The sequence below is a fragment of the Nasonia vitripennis genome, chromosome 4, assembly GCF_009193385.2.
Source record: "Nasonia vitripennis strain AsymCx chromosome 4, Nvit_psr_1.1, whole genome shotgun sequence".
NCBI classification, from domain to species: Eukaryota; Metazoa; Arthropoda; class Insecta; order Hymenoptera; family Pteromalidae; genus Nasonia; species Nasonia vitripennis.
The window spans coordinates 25,109,630-25,129,678 of NC_045760.1; the positions used below are offsets into that span (position 1 = coordinate 25,109,630).

The 20,049-nt window shown below is 36.3% G+C and overlaps 5 protein-coding genes across 5 annotated transcripts; 4 read left to right on the forward strand and 1 right to left on the reverse strand.

The window, feature by feature from the left end:
* The first annotated feature begins 11,465 nt into the window (after positions 1–11,465).
* LOC100678893 (putative odorant binding protein 81) lies at positions 11,466–14,120 on the forward strand. Its single transcript, XM_003425291.5, has 8 exons — positions 11,466–11,668; positions 11,833–11,924; positions 12,001–12,094; positions 12,172–13,184; positions 13,489–13,567; positions 13,653–13,729; positions 13,807–13,927; positions 13,993–14,120. Exons 4-8 carry the CDS (start codon positions 13,143–13,145, stop codon positions 14,046–14,048), a joined length of 375 nt encoding a protein of 124 aa, XP_003425339.1. The 5' UTR covers positions 11,466–11,668; positions 11,833–11,924; positions 12,001–12,094; positions 12,172–13,142; the 3' UTR covers positions 14,049–14,120.
* A 115-nt stretch (positions 14,121–14,235) lies between these two features.
* On the forward strand, positions 14,236–15,575 carry LOC107981357. Its single transcript, XM_016986991.3, has 5 exons — positions 14,236–14,532; positions 14,623–14,701; positions 14,762–14,841; positions 14,922–15,030; positions 15,107–15,575. The coding sequence occupies exons 1-5, from the start codon at positions 14,491–14,493 to the stop codon at positions 15,175–15,177; spliced, it is 381 nt and encodes a 126-aa protein (XP_016842480.1). The 5' UTR covers positions 14,236–14,490; the 3' UTR covers positions 15,178–15,575.
* A 114-nt stretch (positions 15,576–15,689) lies between these two features.
* On the forward strand, positions 15,690–16,733 carry LOC100678854 (pheromone-binding protein Gp-9). Its single transcript, XM_003425290.5, has 5 exons — positions 15,690–15,876; positions 15,996–16,074; positions 16,164–16,243; positions 16,377–16,488; positions 16,567–16,733. Exons 1-5 carry the CDS (start codon positions 15,835–15,837, stop codon positions 16,656–16,658), a joined length of 405 nt encoding a protein of 134 aa, XP_003425338.1. The 5' UTR covers positions 15,690–15,834; the 3' UTR covers positions 16,659–16,733.
* Positions 16,734–17,247: 514 nt separating this feature from the next.
* On the reverse strand, positions 17,248–18,479 carry LOC100119474 (pheromone-binding protein Gp-9). The gene is made up of 5 exons (XM_001603197.5): positions 18,272–18,479; positions 18,066–18,159; positions 17,903–17,982; positions 17,685–17,811; positions 17,248–17,463 (listed from the first exon to the last, which is right to left on the reverse strand). The coding sequence occupies exons 1-5, from the start codon at positions 18,314–18,316 to the stop codon at positions 17,348–17,350; spliced, it is 462 nt and encodes a 153-aa protein (XP_001603247.1). The 5' UTR covers positions 18,317–18,479; the 3' UTR covers positions 17,248–17,347.
* A 309-nt stretch (positions 18,480–18,788) lies between these two features.
* On the forward strand, positions 18,789–19,706 carry OBP77 (uncharacterized LOC100119441; the record flags this gene model as incomplete). Its single annotated transcript, NM_001289062.1, is given in 6 exon segments — positions 18,789–18,799; positions 18,802–18,842; positions 19,040–19,106; positions 19,165–19,244; positions 19,303–19,417; positions 19,502–19,706. Coding segments are annotated over 5 exon segments (410 nt in total), but the record flags the coding sequence as incomplete, so codon positions are not given.
* Positions 19,707–20,049: the final 343 nt, after the last annotated feature.

Below are 20,049 nucleotides of genomic sequence, written 5' to 3' on the forward strand. Positions count from 1 at the left end.
ATGGGCCGATACATGTTAATACATCATTTTTCATACAAGATTTTGAACGTTGCAAAAAACCAAGACCAACCTAGGAAGTTCTGCAATCAAATATTAACGATAACACCAGAAACACACTCTTAAGTTAAAATAAAAATAAAAATGTCCTCAGTTGTATCGATATTTATCATCAACATTTTAATTCCTTGCGTGTTATTGACCATTATAAGACCTTGGTCGGATCTTATAGTAAAAAGTATTCTGCAAATGAATAGGGGTCCACGATACGTCTTTATATTAACTTGTCGAAGTAGCGATATTATCACGCTCGAACACGATTTTTTCATTCAGGAAATTGGTCAAATAATACCGATCAGAGTTATTGATAGAGCAGAAACGATGAAATTAAGTAAAAATTGCTCTACTTCCTTATCAAAGTTTGATTTTGCGATAAATGATGCACTATATATTATACTACAACATAAAATAGATTTCCTCGATGATATTAAAATATTGTCTTATTACTTAAACGATATCATTGCATATGATCCGATTTCTCCTCGACCCAAGTGTTTGACTATCTTCTTCAACGATGATACAACTATGGATGCAAATTTTGAAATATTTCTAAAACATGCTTGGTCAAAAAAGTTTCTAGATTTTACAATTGTTGAAGTGATAATCAATTCTAATAACCAAGCAGATGAAAAGCAGTACATTTATTTCTACAATCCATTCTTAGAAATCATTACAAAACAAATACTCAGTAAAGATGTATGTATTTTTCCGGATAAGCTAACTAATCTTGGTGGTTATTCGTTAAAAGCTGTTGTGACAAATTTATATTACTTTAAACGTTATGGACAGTTGGAAATATTTCCAGAAGTCTCTATAGCATCGAAGTTCATGAATTTTTCAATTGACTCTGTAAATAGTAAAGTTAATAGTATTTTTAAGTATCCTTTATTTGTTGAGCACGTAACTAAACAATTTAAAACAGGTATCTTCGAGTTTTCTACTTTTCCGATATCTAAAGGATTGTCAAGTTTAAACGATTTTCTAGAAATTGATGTCCCGATAGCAGCCATCAAAGTAGTCGTAATTTCTCCAGTGCATTATTCTCAAAAGTTCAAAGTTCCTTTGCACATTCTCATGGATGTATTTATAATTCCCTTGTTCATAGTGTTACTTGTCAAAATAACACAGAAATTCAATGCTGAGTTAAAGCAATGGAGTCCTTTCAGTGTTACAAAACTTTTGTTTGGAATACCTGTGAGCACAGTTCATCCTAAGACTCTAGTATCTAAAATAATCATAATATTTATTATTGTTTTATCAATTAGATACTCCATTGTTGTTTATGCGAACTTTCTAGAGATAAAATTTATAAGGACTGAAATAAACTATGATACTTTGAAAGCAATTCAAGATACACAGTTCAGTATTTATATGAATAAGATAAATTATGAGTTATTATCCGGTGAGAACGGAATGACGAGTATTTTGAAGTCTCAAGTAATAATAATCGATGAAATTGAGGAATGCGTGAATCGTTTGGTGCGATATCAAAATTGCTTTTGCATAATGGTAGACGTGAGTGCTCAAATTTGTGTGAAACAATACAAAAAGCCAGATGGATATGCTTTGATGAAAATCGTCGATCCAGGACTTTTCGTGAGTCACAGATGGTCGTATATTTTTCAAAGAGCCTCTCCTTACGCTAATAAGTTCAGCAAAATTTTTGCAAGGATTTACGCGTCCGGTATAGCTTTGACGTCTCCCTATGATTTTACGAAGCCGCTTAGCACTGGAATCGATAGTAAAACTCTCGACAGTTCCAACCGTTTTTCTGGATTTGATCTGACTCTCATTCTTTTGATCGGAAATATACCATCGTTCGTTGCATTCGCTACAGAATTTTTCAGCAAATATAGAGTTATAAACATGCATTTGTAAGTTATTAGAAATTGTATTCCCCACCTAAAAAAAAGGTTGCACATTCAATAAAATTGTAGTTTGTCTTTAACTCCGCATTCGATTCATTGCTTGACAAATCTTATAGACGACCTATCCCACGATCCCGAATTTCCCCAGATCAGAACCATCAAAATAAAATACTCTGCAGCGAAAATAATATCTTGCGAAACTTTCAATACGACAAAGACCAGCAAACTTTGTGGAAAAACTTCCGCAGGCATTATATTTGCAATTCCACTTTTGATCCACTGACAGCTCACTCAACGCCTCGTCGATCGAATAAAAAAGCACAGCAGCAGTATAGCAGCGGCAAACTTTGAACTTCGAAAGAGCGACGCACAAAAAAAAGGGGGAACGAGCTTCTCTCTCTCTCTCTTTCTCTCTCTCTCTCTCTCTCTCTCTCACTCTGTACACGCGACACACAACGGCGCAACATTTCCGATGCGGCTTTTCTATATACTGGGCTCATCCGCGAGAGCTAGCCAGCCTTTGAGCCCCGAATGTAAATGGCAATTTTCGAAGTTTGCCCGTCTCCCCCCTGGAGTAACGAGATCCGTCGCCGAGCAGGCGCGCCAAAAAAAGCTTAAACTTTTAATTAAAAAGTAACCATAGAGTGAGAGCGTTCAAGACCACCCTCGGGCGGAATCTCTCTCTCAGTTTGATTGTGCGCCGAGAGCTGGAGGTAGGTGGCATTCACTTTGGCTCTATATGCGCGCTGACCTCTTTGTCGTCACGCCGATTATTATTTACGTGAAATCGAACCGAAGGGACGACGATTATCTGCGAGAGAGGGAAGTTTCTTTGGCTATTATTTGCGAGCGCCGTATTGTCCGGGAAAAACTTGCGAGTTTGAGGCTGCTGTGTGTATAGGCTGCTTGATCTTTCTTCGCGAGACTTTATTGAATGGTTATTGTTGGATGGGTAACAATGGTCGGGATTTTAACGAGCTGAGTCGCCATTGTGATGATCTTGAAATGAGGAAAAATCGGGAGTTTCGACATTTTTTCTCCAAGGTTTATTGTTTAATTGTCTTATTGTACGAATTTTTCGCGTTTTGGAGAGTATGTTATTTATTTGAAAAGTTTTTCTTTCGTAAAGAATTTTAAAATGCATACATTCATGATTAATTCTCTTTTGAGAATAATTTTCAATGAAAATTTCATTACGAGATTTATAGCGTTGGTATTTATTTTTATTAAAAAACGAATTTAAAGTTGTTATTTTTGGCAACAGCATTCAAATTTGATCCTAAGTATTTATTATAATGAAATCGAATCAAAGAACAAAATAATGCTGTAACGGAGGGTCTTTACGAGAGCTTTAGGCACGCCTAAACTATGTCGCGGTACGTTTATCGTATTTTAATTACTTGTTCCCCTGCAATATTGCCACGAGTTAATTCTTTTTTAAGTCGACTGTATAAGATGCCCTTAAACGAATTTTAATGCTCGAAAGTAGTAGCTTATTATTTCAATGAAGCCGCTTTTTACTAATCGTTAATCGTCTACCATTTTCCGATTCCTTTCGAGGTAAAATATAAATATGAACTTATCAATTTTTGTAGAGCGATACATACTATTTTGCAAGCTTCATTCTAACGGTAAATTCTGCGTACGGTTAAAGTTTAACTTCTTCCATGATATGAATCATTCAAAAAAAGTTTGGCACTTATACTTTACGTTGTACACCAAGTTTATTGTGATAGAATAAAATCCAAACCCCCCATCACTCCCCGCATCAAACGACGAAACCCGGCTCACATCAGCCAGCCCAGCATCTAGAAATGAAAAATCGCGCCCCCGAGATTAATTTCCGTTCATCCCGCTCGAGGCGTTCGTTAAACTCGTTCGTAAAACCTCCACCGGCAGCAGAGCATCCGTCGCCGCATGTCGCATGATTAATCGAAGCTCCGCAGCAGAATCCGGAAAACGGCTTGAGCAAAAGCCCTGTATACTAGACTCTCGCTTTCTTCGCCGTATGAATAATTCCGCGTCTGAAGCAGCTCCCCTCCTCTCGTGGCCCTTTTTCACGGGTCGGGAATAATTCACGCGCGACACGCACACCTATATAGTACTACAGCAGCAGGAGATGTATCGCGGGTTGATCCTTGCACGCGAGAGTCTTCGCAGCTGCGTCTCGCTGTCATCTTGTTTCGCTGCACATTCGTCTCTCGCTCTCTCTTGCTCTCAGGAGCTTCGTCTCTAGAGAGTGATAATTATAGAGACTGTTGAGTTGCTGCTGCTGTTGCGGTGGGGAAGGCTTAATCACGAGGATTCGCTGGATTATGGACAAAGGCTTCGTACATATACGTTGGTACATATTGTTGCTATGTTTCTCGAAGACGTCTGCTAAGCCGAAAGCGGTTTGATTATACAAGCGTTATACGGAGCTAATTTTGCAAAGTGGATTCGTGTATGATACATCTACGATTCGATTAGTAATGAGCATTTGCGTTAATACCGTACCTTCTTGTATGCATAATTCAGTCTCAACAGGCCGATGATCGATAGGCAAATCGAACCCCGATCAACTCTCGTTGGCATTATAATTTTGAACGAGGGAATTAATTAGGCCGCACGTGAGCCGCTTAAAGTACCGGCGATAACTCTCGCGTCGCGCCAAGTTTTCTCCTCATGCGCTGCTCCCGGATTCGGGGCTTTTTCCCTCTTATCACGTGCCAGCCGCAATCAAGCGTATATATATATATATATATATATATCGATTCGCGGCAATTCGAAATGAATTGTCTTTCATTTTTCATGTACAAATGGAATTAAAAGACAAATTGATTTACCAATTACGCTCCCGGGCGTCGTGATCTATTTCTCCTTATGCCTCAATAATGCAGGGGTGGAGGCTTGACTAATGCGAGACTGTACGTGCCTCGCCTTCTTTCTTGCTATTTTTCATTCCGGCTGCGCGAGATTTGTTCTCGCGCGGCTCCTCTCGTACGCACCTGCATCGGGGGAAATCTTTTTTCGATCGAAGGGAGAAAAAGTTTTTCCATGAGATATTGCGCCGGACGTGATGTAATTGAGGGGCTATTATAGGATTGCATCCGGTGGGTTTAGTTTATCGGTGCTCGCTGTGTTGCGCTCATTGATTAGCAGATCTTGGAACACCGTGAGGAGTGTAAATTATTGATGTAATTACCAGTGAGATTTCAGCTTAATTCACGTACCTGCAACAGAAAGAGCAGGAGGAGGTTTAGATTTTTTCTTGAGTGAATTGCAGTCTTATAACTTTGAATTTCCTGCTTAAATTTCAGATTATATTAATTATTGAAATGCTTAATTGTTCAAGGATTTTTTTGAACCAGGCATGTATCAAAATGTCACAAAACGTAAAATTTATATGCTCCCCTTAAGTTTAAATTAAGAAATTTTGCAGACGAGCCATCTTTCTCGCTGAGATCATTATAACCGATCAAATCATCGACTCTCAATGACATCATCATCGTCATTACGAGAGACTTTCACTAATTAATAAAGCCCTCAACCCAACAATCAAAAAAAAAAAAAAAAAAAAAGGAACACAAACCCCGCGCATAATTAAAAGAAAATCTCATCCTCGATAGCGCACCTAACGGAATCAATTTCCACTTGTTCCCTCCCGAGTGCGTAATCTCGTTTCCGTCCGGCGCAAATTGGAGAATCTCTCTCTCTCTCTCTCTCTCTCTCTCTCTCTCTCTCTCTCTCTATCTGCAAAACTTTTGTTTTGATTACCGCCCAGGCCGCGGCCAAATTATGCCGAAAATTACGAGCGGCTAAAATGCTCCCGGAGTGAAGAGAGTAAGGGCTAAAGTGCTGCGCGCCAACGAGCGTAAAAGCACCGGCGCGTCTTAAAATAAAGTCGCGAAGGAAAGCCTCTCGAGTGCTGATCGAGTCAAGGCTAAATGCCTGCGAGGGCCTTTCGGCACGAATCGAGTCTGGCTGAGCTTTCGCGGCGCTTTAAGGGTATTTTTCCCGAAATTCTGGGTAACATAATTGGAGAGTCATTGGTGATTATCTAGCTTCATAGAATGTAATATTGTACAAATATTTTCATTCGTGGAGTGATTCTATTTTATAAAAGGTTTTTCATTTATAAAACCAGCGTTGAATCATAACTCTTTGAAGCCGAGCGCTGAATATGCATACACAAAGCAATTTAGGAATGTATAATTTTTGGTCGAATGCAAATGAATCTAACCGCGGGCGGTTATTAAAGGTGTGGAATATTTGCATCGAGTCATTTACGATTTTACTGAGCAAAAAGATATCTATACACATCATCCCAAAGTACACTCCAAAAAATAGAAACTTTGAAAATTCAACAAGTCACATGCGACACAACGAAAAAAGATCCAAAAAGCGCGAGCCAAAATGCAAATGCTCCCGGGAGCGACTTTCGCTGTTCGTCGCGAAGTCCTCATCCCCCTCAGGCCACTTTATGAATAGTGTCCCCGCGAAAGCAATGAGAATCAATCAGCGCGCTCGTTTTCCAGATTGGGATCGGCCGCGTCGCTTTATGCTGATACCGTCTTGGCGCTGCTCCAACCTCGTGACATCAAACACTTGGACGTCTCTCCTTTAATTCCGCGCAGGAGAGAGGGCAGGAAGGGGGAGATACACTGTTTGGTTTTCAAGGCGGAGTCGCGTCGCTGTTTGCTTTGTTATTACACTAGCTGTATATAGAGCCAGAGCTGCTGCTGCTGCTGCTCCTTGCTATCATAACTTTAACGTCAAGATTGCGAGGATAGGGGGAGACCTGCCCCTCTTTGATTATGTGGAAGCCACGGATTTTCGCCTTTTTTTCATTTTTGTTGCCATAGTCGTTGTCATATGCGGGGGTGATAGATACAGAAGATGTCGTGCCTTTAATATCTTGCGATTTGTCGTTAAAAAGCTCGAATTGGTCATTAACGCAATACTTCCTGCAACAAAGATAATTATTACAGGTACTAAATTCTAAATTCACGTACACAAAGCATCCCAAAGCCATAATCATAGTAGCAACTAGTTGGCCGAGTCTTTACGAGCACGTTATCCACAGTAGCGGCTCTAACTTACTCGCGCACGTCCGCCGCTTCATCTCCAAGATATTTACGGGCTCGCGAAAATAATCGACGCGGCTGCGGCGCAATAAAGCGGACACCCCATTAAAGCAACTTGTTTATTGCGCTTCCGCTGCGAGCCGAGAGACGAGAGCGTATATAAAGCGACGAGCCGAAAATCCAACAGCGCGACGAGCTGCTGCGCTGCTCATCAAGCGACATTAAGCTGTGATGGGAAAAGTCGATCGTGTGTGTGAGTGTGGATGCGGCCGTTTTCGCTTTTGTTTTAGGTTTTTAGTTTTCAAAACTTCGCAGCTTCTAATTGTTATTATTTTTTTTAATAATTTTCCAAAAGATTCGTTTTGGATTCAACAGGGAAACATCCATATAACAAGCAAGCTATACTCACGTATAAACCCACAGTTGGGCCAAGTCTATACCTCTGCACCGCAACACTTCGCAATTCATCTGCGAAGCAGCAACAGCTAAGCGCCAGCTCGTAATTTTACGGTCAGCCGTAATCGTTTCACCCGCGCGCGCGCGAATTATTATGGCCGACGGTGGAGTTTGCAAAATTATCCCGGGGCTGCTCTTTATGGCAGTTTGGCTTTATTAGCTGTCGTTATCTCCGAGCGAGGTAGAGGGGATGGGACACCGAGGGCTATACGCGAGAGAAGTGCACGTAAGAGCACCTCGGGAATGTCACGACTCGTCGCGCGAAAAATTTTTAAGAATAGACGCGGGGAGTGACTGTGCGCTAATTGCGTGAAATTTTTTTTTTCATCGGTAAAGTTTCTCGGGCTTCGTTTGAAGAGAGTTCACTGGGAGTTTGTAAGTGGAGGGAAAACATTTATATGATAATAGCGTTGGTGACCAAGAACATTTTTTTTTCATTTTCTTTTATTTTCAATTTCGAGATCAGCTGCTTGAAAAAACGTGGAAGTTTTGTCGTGTTGTATGCAAATATCTTTTAGATATTCCTATGGTAAAGATGGTAATTATTTGCGCTGGAGAAGCATTAGTTCACTTCTAATTACTCTGCATCCAATTGTTCGATTATTGTAAATATTAATATGATATTTTTGCATAACACTTTTTTAAAAGTAAGTAAGCTGCAGTAAACTAAACATTGCTTTTGTTCGATGAAGACATTAATTAACAAAAATAGTTACAGTTTTATCTTGGATCAAATTAGCTACATCTTCATGCCAGAATATGATCATCGTAAATTTTTCAGACAAGTATGATTTCCATACTGAGAAATTCAGACCACAAATGATCTCAAAATCCTTAATTTCACGCTAAAATACTAGATTGATCAGACGTGAATACAACGTGAATATTGCAGACAACTTGTACAGGCAAGCCAATCAACATAAAACATTCACCGGAAGTGATATAAGTATTGCCTCTATATAATTGCATAAAACAGCAGCTTTCCGGAGTCTTCTTAAAAGTACAAGCGCAGTCCATTGTCGTTGAAGAATCGAGGACAAAAATTGAAATTACCAAGCTAAAAAGCTGTACAGTGGCTGAACGCAAAAGCCCGGCGAGCAGTATAGCTACAGAGTAGTAGCGTTAAAGACGGATGGAAGCTTCTATAGAAGCAGACAACTAGATTGAGTTATCGTAATAAAGTTACTGCCTCTTGAAGCGTTGCCAGACTAAATAGATAGCGCGCTGCCGAGTGTATTCTCCTATGGAGCGGCGAAATCTTTTTACCCGATTTCCGCGCGAATGTAACGATGGACGAGAGAGAGAGAGAGAGAGAGAGAGAGAGAGAGAGAGAGAGAGAGTGTGAGAGAGAGAGTGTGAGAGAGAGAGAGTGTGAGAGAGTGTGAGAGAGAGAGAGGGGGGCATTAATTCTCAAATGGCTTTGTAATTCCATTGACAAATGCAATTTCGTTATCGCGAGCATTTCTTTGATCTGGCTTATTTCGAGTGTCCCGCGACTTGATTCACCCTTTCTTTTATTGAGTTAGAGCTTTTTCGGTAGCCCTCTCGTTCGAAAGTGGAATTCAAGGCGGATCTCGTTTCAGGCGAATAGCGCGCTGTACGAAACAATCAGTGCTAATACTCAATTCAAAGGATTTTTACGCTCGATTTAAAGTTTATGTTGAATATAGCTGAAATAATGTGAAATTCTGGTAGTCGAATAATTAAGAGTAATTTTAAAAATATTCAATATATTCTGAACATTTTTCCAAACGTTGGAGATTTCGTATGCAGACTTGCCTATTTACAAAAAATAAATACGATATTTTCAAAATCTTCAACGAGCGTTCTAGCCAGTTACAGTAAAAAAATATTTAAAACTAAAATCTAACACTTTTGTGCTGCGAATAAAGAAAAAGTTTCGAAAGCTTCCAATTTCACCTTTTTCACCGAAATCCGCATTCATCCAATAATTCCCCAATCATTGGCGCGTACACGCCGCCTCGAAGAAGCGTGCGTCTGGAAAAAAAAATCCGTCGAGTGGCGCTATTCCACACATGGCACTTCTATCCCATTTTCCCTATATTCCACTCCGCATCCAAGCCATTCATAAAGTCATGACTTGACGCGGCATCCATATGCGCATTGCGACTATACCTATACGTACGCGGCCAATCATTTTCTCGTCGCGGACTATACAGGTATTTATACTCGCGATGCGAATTCGATGGCTGTGCGTGCGACGAATCTCGAGCCGATCCATCAAGCCGATTTTTTTTGTTTCAGCGACTGTAGCCTTTTCAAAACTGTCGCGTTGGGTGAACAACGTAATCCGCGGAGGAAAATGTGGACAGTTGATTTCAAAATGATTTTTGGCGCACCGCGTGATACGAATGTCGATCGCTGCTGTGTAGTTTAGTGGGTTTTGATGGATGGTTGCGTAATTAAATTGAAATTCGCTACTTTTAGCTTTGATGGATTTCGGTGTCAATTAAGGTGGTCCCATACTCCTTCCGGTATTACCGAAACTGTTTTATCGACTATATGACCTAAATGATAGATCTCTTGGTACAACTACGCTTATTACTGTAGTGTTATGACTAAGGATAACTAGGTGTATGTTTTGCTTTAAAGAAAGCCATTTATTTTTTATTAATAAATATAATATGCAGTTATTCATTGTACCGTCGATAAAACAGTTTGATAAATAGGGCAAGAAGTTCGAGAACCCCTTGAATATGATGCGATGGATACGATGAAAAGACACTCACATGAAAATTAAAATTATTCCTGAGACCATACCTACAGCTAAAAATTAGAATAATCATGATTCCTTTTGCTACGTAAAAGCACCTGCAAGACATGCACGTTGGCAAAAAGGGAGTCGATGCAAACGAGGGGGAGATTAGAAGCTGCCGGGCTATCGCTTATGCAAACGCGTCCCTTCTCTCGCATATATGCTCTCCCACTCCCTCTCTTTCTCTCTCTCTCGGGCAACAAAGTGTGTACACGGGAGTCTCATCCTTCTAACCTCACTTAACCCGCCGGCCAAAGTTGCCAAGTCGGAAAGTTCGCGCATCTCATCGTTGCAAGTATAAGGAGGTGCGAAGTGTGTACCGGGCGTTATGAGGGTCTCGCTCTCTTGCCGAGTCGGCGGCTCGACCTCTTGACTTGTAAATTTCCTTCTCTGCCTTCTCCCGTACTGAGAAATTTGAAATTTCCCGCCGTTCTAGCGATGCGATATGCGTCTTGTATCGAGGGCTCACTGCTAAGCCGCGAGAAAGGAATTCTAAGGGCTGAGGAATTATATCGAGGAAGTGAGGAAATTGACGTGTTTTTGCGGATTATCTTTTAGCTTCTTAGTAAGCCGATTTTGCTGGGAGAGAATGTTGAAATTACACATAATAATAAAATGTTGAAATCTAAACTGTTATTGATAAAAAAATTTGTATAATGCATAACAACTTGGAGAAGGCAGTTTTTATAGAAATCATAACCGAAATAACACAAAATTATAACGACCTTGCCTGTTATCCACGATCAGGTAATTACTTCTCATTCATGAGGATTTGGTTCGCTTGTTGACTTCATGACACCTAACAATCGCTGTAAAATTAAAAAAAAATTCCGTAGAGTTGAGAAGCTATATATAAATATGCATGTCAAGTGCAGTATGATTACCAATCGTTTATAAAAAGGTTGTAAATAGTTTATTTTACTGTAATAGATGTATTTTAATTGGAATTAAAACAATTTTTTTATAGCAATTACATGGATTCTGGTAAAAGACGCGCGTTATCGCATCGAGTAAACACGTGGACAATATTTTCTCGATAAGAGTATTGCAAAAAATTTGGCAATCTTCCCATTTACAGTAATCAAGTCTTGTTAGATTATAATACTTAACATCTCGTGAATAGATCGAACATTTGAATTCGCCAATTCCAGGAAAAAGTAATCGCGGTCACGAGCTGGCAGAATTTTCCATCCTATAGAGGGCCACACTCGATTGGTTTCGGTAGACTCATTCACTTGTTCCTCTTCAAAAGCAGAATTGAATTAGTAACGATACTTACGAAGTGCGTAGTATCTGTTATAGAGTTCTATATAAGAGCGTCTCGTAATCGGCGATGCCTTTAGTGACGAAAAACTGCTGGACCCGTCGATACTCGCTCAGTATCTTATGAAATTCTCGCCAGAATGAAGACATACATCGTAGTGTTTACGTTGTTCGCTGTCATAGTGAGTTCATTCATAAGATTATAACTGACCACGTCTCTAATAACTGTTATCGTTGCTCTTGAAATTATAGATTAAAAATGCATCTTTCTATCGAATTCGCGATTTGTAAAATTATTCAAGAAAAGAATTAAGGCTGAGTGCCAAATTTGTTTGTATTTTTCAAGTTAAGTGTCAACGGAGAAGTGCAAGACGATATGCATTTACAGAAAAAGATTCAGGAGTGTTTTGCTGAAACTAATGTGCCTCCAGGTGAACTGTAAGTATAGCTGTCAAATTGATTGAATCAATTACATATTTGTTACTATTAAATTCACAAATATTTACGGATGAAGAATGGCAAAATAGATCCAGAAACACAGTTAGTCGCTATGCATCCCGATTCCTACGATACTATTAAAGAAGTTGTAAATGTGTGCACTATGACTGGTGAATAACATTATTTGATTTAATTGGTTAACTAATTTTGTTTGCGTACAGATTTAACACTATTGATTATTTTACAGCAAATCAAGAAACTGATGAATGCGAAATCGCTCACAGCTATGTCAAATGTCTAATAAAAAACGTGAGCATATATTAGCGTTAGACAGAATTACCATTTGATGTTACAAAAGAAATATGCAAGTCGTCAAGTTTAATTAGATTATCAGTATAATATTAGGCAACGTATTGCCTACTCTGACGTACATTAAAGTTATCATCATACTCGTTATAGTATTTTAATTTTAGTATATATTTTAAATTCATTATAAAATTAAACACTTATAAAATCAAGTATTATTGATAATGTAAGATACGATTATATTGTATTTGTTATGATGCACATCTATGTAGAAAGTAACTTTTTGTTTATATCGCAGCCCTTACTTTTAGGAAAAATTATTGTATATAATAAATATTGTAATATTATACTATATAAGTGCAGTACTATTAATAAATTAAAGTTATACTTTTAGCCGAATAATTATCGGGCAAGAGTCGCAGATTGTAGTTGAAAATAATTGTTATCTTATAAATGTATTCGTAACTCACCATCTCTAGATTAAGTAGTAGCTTGAAATAATTAATGATTATTTAATAACACACCAAAGTAGCAAATAAGCGCGGTAAGTCAATAACAAATAATTACAGAACGAACACATCTTTGCTATGGCTGCATTATTCGGAATGAAATTCAAAATCGTGGCTACCAACTTTTATGTCGATTTGTATCTCTGTGATGAAATTGCTTCTTCCTGTTTGATAATTTTGCGATAAAACTTCTGGTCATTATTTCGTAAATTACTTATCTACGCCTGGGTATGGTTCGTATGCCAAAATAATTACTTAATAATGTAATTGTATCGAGAGCATGACGCCTTCGGTGGATTCACCATAATCTTATATAAATGAGTTACCAGAAGACAGTTTGTGTAATATGAAATATTTTTCCAACGAATCGCCCGACTAAGAGTGCAAATCAATAAAATACAAAATGAAAGTTATTGTATTGCTAGTTACTGTACTAACCATAACGGTGAGTTGGTTTTCAAAATCAAAGTTAGTAAATGATAGAAATTATGAATTATTGATTAGAAATTATAGTTTTCCCTCGAATAGTGCTTCAGGGATTGATAAGAGTTCATTGAATTGCATTTTTAATATTGGCACAGACATAAAATCAGGGTCAATAAGAGACTTGTGAACTCGTGAACTATAATTTTATTATTCTAGTATAGGCTGCGACAGATTGCTTTTGATTGCACTATGACAAAACTTATCAAATCACATGAATCATTTTGATTTAGAATTTTGTATTTATTTGCAACATTCGTTGACAGATTCACGTTTCGTGTCAAACGGATGAAGAAGTACATAAAATAAAAGAAAAGTGTTTTGATCTGAGTGACATACCCGTAGGTAAAGTTAATTTTTCTTGTTCTTACATTCATCAGTACATAACATTATTCCAACATTGCATTTAATAAATTCTTATTATCTGCAGAAGACCGAGTAGTGTACAACCCTGAAAATCCAAAGCTCAAATGCTTTAATGCATGTACCTACACTGGTGTAGGAATGGTAGCTAAATAATATTAAAATTATTTATATGAACATTGAAATAATTCCATACTAAAATCTAATATAATTAAAAACAGATGAAGGATGGAAAAATAGTACCAGAAAAATACATCGAAAGACTGCAAGATTCTTTAAAAAATGAGAAGAAGTCGGACGTGGAAGCATTTATGAAACATATGGAGGATTGTGCCGTTATGGGTAAATATTTATGAAATATGGATCGCATGAATTTGATTAGAAGTAATTAAAAATTTGTATTTCAGCTAACAAACTAAGCGATGAGTGTGAAGTAGCCTATTCAATGATAAAATGTTTGTAATTTTGTGATATAAATGTAATATATATTAACATTGTGTATTGATGAAATAAAAAATGTTCTGCGCCCTGTTTATTTGACATTTTTTCTTCCAAACTTAAAAATATAAACATCAGAAAACTAAATGAAATCGTGAATTAAAATTTTTACTTATGTAATATAAATACTTTGTATTTACAAAGTACACTGATTGTCGCCTCTAAATAACTGTAATAAGTTGTTTTATGTCCACTAAAAAATTGCAATTATATGACGCATGTAAACAAATTTCTCACAACTGACCTATATTTCAAAATCTATAGCTATAAGCACTTAAAAATAAATAAGACTCGAAGAATAGTAGTATTGAGGACACTTGTTATGCTAACTTATAAATATACGCAGAGCGAAAATAAAGTCGCAGTTGCGCGTTTTTACTATTGGAATACTTGTCGCGACTCGTGAAATGGGAGGCTTCGTAACTGTTCTATATTTCTTAAGTATAATAGTAAGTAATATATTACAAACTTGTATTCTATAATGAGTCTCTTACGAAACTGAGGTATTGATTATAATTATTTGTGTTTTCGTGTATCAGATATGTGTTTACAGTCTAAATTGGTCGGAAGCGAAAAAGCACGTTCAGGAGTGTTTGGACGAATACCAAATTACCAGAGGTTAGTGTAAGACTCGTGGTCATAGGTTAATGCATTTTTCTAATATATTTATTTTTTTAGAAGATGTAGCTAAGTTGAAAAAAGAAGAATCGCCAGACTATAATTGTTACATAGCTTGTATAATGAAAAAGCGTGGATCTGTAAGTTACCAGATTTGACGATTTTTCGTAACCTTGTCACCTTAAAACGTATTGATAACGTATGAATTAATTTTTTTTAGTTGGTAGATGGAAAAATCGACGAAGAAAAAATGTTGGAAATATTAAAACAACTACACGTATTGAATTCAGAACGAACCGAAGATAAATTTAGGATATGTGCTACTGAAGGTATGAAATCGGCAAATCTTAAACAATTTAAAAAAATCATTAGATACCTAATTCAGTTATTCTATATACGTTACAGCCAATAAACAGAGTAACGAATGTCTGGTTGCTGGAGATATGATAGGCTGTTTGTATTTCAAATCTAACTAATTTTATAGGACCGACAAAGTAGCACTAGAACATAAGATTATAAACATTAGTTAAATTATGTACACAGATTTATAATCATTTGTAAAAAAAAACATTGATGTAAGAATAATTTTTTAGTTTTGTTATACTCATTAACTAAATAATTACATTGAAAAGCAAATATTCCAGTGTCGTTCTGCATGGAAAATTAAATCTATTAAAACTCTCAGATAACTAAGCGAAAGGAGCGATGAGTCTTTCTAGATTATATAATATTAAATTTACCATCAAAAGTAGATTTGTCCAGTTTTATTCCCATCCACGAAGCTTACTATCTCAAGTACACAAGGAAAACCGAGTTGTTTACAATTCAATTTTGGCGTTAAATAACTTAGAAAATAGATCTAAGATAAATGTGAGATCTGCCGGAAGCGATCACAAAATGGAGTTATTTTATGTGGAATAATTGAAGCTGTTACATAATTTGATGATTGCCGAATTAAATTCCTAGCCTTGATAAAGGAAATTAATTGTCGCTGCTTTTTCTTTCCAGCAAAGTTCGTCTAGCGTGAATCACGTCGTAATTGCTCCACAAAAGTATAAAATGTTCATGCGGTGACTACGAATTTGTAATAGTCACTCAAATTTTAAAGTGTCCAGATCAGTGAAACCGGCATAATGAAGCTGTTTTTTGTAACCCTCTGCGTATTATTTGCGGCTGTAAGTGATTCTACATTGTAATAATGTATAGAATGAAACATCTTTGTTTAAAGTATCTGCTATGCGTAAATATTCTTAATTCACTGATTATCATTATTTGTGCCCGTAATTTGTCCCAGGTTTACGGAGCAACCAAGTCGGATTCGAAATCGGAAAAGATATTCCATGAATGCTTAGAAGAAAACGATATTAAAGAAAGTATGCGCAAACTCAGTATTATATAGTACCAAACTTTTTGTCCAAGATTATACCTATTTTAACATTTTTATGTATCTAAACTTATAAAGGTGATTTCAAAAACTTGGAAGGCAAGAAAGATCCGAAAATGCGTTGCCTCATGGCTTGCATTCTTGAAAAAGAAGGAGCTGTAAGTATTATACGCAAATTATTTTATCGATACTAATATATTGTAAAGAGTTACTTGACTTGATCCAGTTTATAAATTTATCTGAGATGTTTGATTAATTTTATTGAATTAATATTCCTATCAAATAATTTAGTTAAAAGATGGGGAAATTGATGGCGATGTAATCAAAAAAGATATAATTGCTGAATTCACGGAGGTTGATGCACAAAAAATAAGCGATGCCATAGATACATGTGTCGATGGAGGTAAATAATATATCTGCACACGGTGCACATTAAACAATCAATATTTCGGAATATAATTCAATGTGTACGAATTTTCAGCAAACGATTTATCAGATATTTGCGAAAAAACTTCGTTTATTGGAGAATGTCTCAAGGTGGAATTGGACAAACTAGAAATGAATATGAATTAATCAATGATGTTCATTTTTAGTAAAATATATGTTTAAAGGTGTTGGACCAATAAAAAAAATTATGAATCTTACTAATCAATGTTGCATCCTTCATTTAAAACAAATCAATACGTATATGTATTATTACGTAAAAGTCTTATTTTGTACAAGCTGCATTATTGTGAATAACATCAATAGATTGTTTTATTATATCGATAAAAAAAACAATAAGTATTGAAACAATAAAGATAACTCTATTAACGTGTGTTCTTTCAACCTGGACTTCTGTTAATCTTTCATAACACACATAACTTTTACGGTGTTTCACTTATTTTTTCTTTAAAGATTATAACCGTATTTAATTGAATTTCTGTTTATCAAACTGATATTTGTTTTCTAGAATCAATATAGATATATTACTTTCTACATTATTTTTATAACGTTTACTGGTTTAATATTTTCCTGATCTATTTATTATTGATAAAGAATATATAATGAGATCTTGTTCATAGTCATTTTTTTTTTGTACAATTATATGCGGTGCTTTATTTTAATAATTTTACTTTGTCGTTCAATTAAAAATGTAAATAAAAATAAAGTAGACCTTTCGTTGTCATGTGCATGCATATTTCTTTATTTCATTTGTAAGACAGTTATGTAAAGTTTTAGTAAAATCAATAAAGTATATTTTTGTAAATGTATTTACATTCTTATTCTTCTTCACCACCTGCGCTGCTCGGGTTTCCCTTTACATTAGCTTTCCAGTATTCATGAGAGCAGACAACCAGGGTCTTTGCCTTCATACACTTATCTTCAACTTCTTTGGCTAAATTATAATTATTATTTGATTATAGTGCATAGCAATGGTTGAAGATTTTGAGAAGTAATAGCTAATATTTGCGTTATCACAACGCAAGTAAAGCAGCTTAAATCTATCAATTTCACTGTGCGATTATACAAATAAATAACTATGATGATTCACATGAATCGTAAGTGTGTTTATGTTAGCCAAATGGTAAACTAATATAAAACTTCGTTTCTTTGTACCTTTTTCAATGCAAGAGAGCATGGCAGTTTCTAATTCCTCAACATTTATATCGGGTTTTTTCTTCTGGACTATTTCTAAGGTTGCTTTAATAAGCTTGTCTGCATCAATATTTCCGGCTTCGTCCATCTACAAAACAATATATATATATATATATATATATATATATGTATATAACGTACAGATCCTGCAGATTAATTTTAAATAAAAAAAAACTCACTATCTCCTCTTTGGTCATCGCACATGCATTAAGGCAAGACAGTTTTGGATCATTGTTTTGTTTCAGGGTTTTAATATCCTCTGTTATAAATGAAATCACATAAAAAGACAATCATTTACACATTTTAATCAATAACACAAAGATCACGCGGTGTTTCGCTTACCTCTTTTAATATCCATTTCTGCCATGCATTTCTTTACGCTCTCTCTGCTGAACATACTTCCACCTCCACGACCTCCAGGACGGGGAGAACACGTCTATATGGACATAAAACAAGAAGAAGTTATCTAATTTTTACTCTGTCACATCGGTGGACTAATTAAGGTAACTTTATAAAATCTATATTTTTTAGTAACAATTTCAACTTACGACTGCCACAGTCATCATGCAGAGTGTGAAAACTATGGTCTTCATGTTGAAATCCTCGGTTAAGCACAAGAGTGAAGAGACTTCAAAGTTTTCTGTGCGAATGCTGCTTCTTCAGGAATAAGCATACATTATATACACCAGCGAGATAATTAAAGCCACTTAAAACACGAGGTGGATTGCGAAACGTATCAGTAATTTTTTTCGTCATGTACAGACGACTTTTTTCACTTTTTTTATACGCTGATCATAAAATTTTGACAATATTTTCAACAAAAGATTTTTCATTTTTAACACGAAAAACCGTGTTTGGTACGAAAACACGATACTTCAACAATTGCCGAGATCCAAGTGATTTTATCGATTACAGCTTGTTTGGTTCCGTTGGAAGTACCAAGTTATCTCTGCAGCAACATTTCCTGTAGCGAAGTACACGCCAGTGAATAATTCTGCTCGCGAAAAGAGTATAAATATTAAATCTTGTAAAATCTCTCATTTTACTTTTGAGAATAACAAGAGTGATCGTCTTAAAATGAAGATTGTTGTTCTGTGCCTCGTCGTTCTTAGCGCAGTGGTGAGTTTTCATAGTTGTAAATAAAGACAAGTGTATCACGGTATAAAAAATATTATATTGAATATTCTCGCACAATTTTTGAGTACTCTGTAAATTATTTCTGTAGATAAATTAAGCATCGTCATGAATTATAATAATTTGAAGGATGAAGCATATGAACTTTAATTAGAGTAATCATAAAAACAATTTTTTTAAAGGCATGTGTTTCCGCCGGATACAGAGAATACCAAAATGCTTGTCTGGATGAAAATGGATTGACCAAAGGTATGCTTAGATTATTCGATTTTCATTCATTGATGATTTATAAATATTTTGTCAATAGAGGAGTTTTATGCGATGAAAAGAAATCAGGACCCTAGATCTGGCTGCGTCACGGCGTGTATCATGAAGAAAAATGGATCTGTAAGTGAAATATTTTGTGGAATTACATGATTTTTTCAAATAATTGTTTTTATTATAGATGAAACACGGAATCATTGATGCGAGGGGAATCAAAAGAAGAATGAGAACACTTTTAGCTCCATTCATAAGCAAGGATAAACTTTACGAGAAAATCGATTACTGCGTTGATGAAGGTATACAGTACTGTTAATTTTTCTCATATTTTGTTATTAATTATAGACTTTTAGATCATTGATTCAAACATTTTTTCTTCACAGCCGAAAATCACGTAGGCGTATGCGAAAAAGCATACGTATTGCAAAAGTGCTTGCGGACTCCAAGAGCCAACAATGTTCAAGGCGAACGTCAAAAGATGATTGACTAAATCGTCTCTTCGTCCAAAACGACTCTGTGTACTACTCTTATCAATACAATTAGTAGATCTAGTGTAGCAATAAATTGAACCTTAATTTTCATTCCCTACATTTCGTACTCTTAAATCACAAAATGTAAAGCCAACTGCACACACGGCCCCCTATAAAGTATTGATTTTTCGATTCTCCTTATTAGGGTGTCCATATCTGTTGATCTTCGGTTACGTACATTACCCTGTGTCTAATTAAACAAGAATATCAAGTTCCCATCCCCGGCTAAGTCTCGGGCTAATAATGGCTCAGTGATTCATCCATCCTTATCTGGAAGCTTCTACACACACTCTGTCTCGATTACACGTATGTCAACGCAACCGTCGAAATTTCGGAAACCCTTATCTCCTCGTCGTAACGTCCTCCTCTCGATATCTCCATCACGAGAGCAAATAATCCGA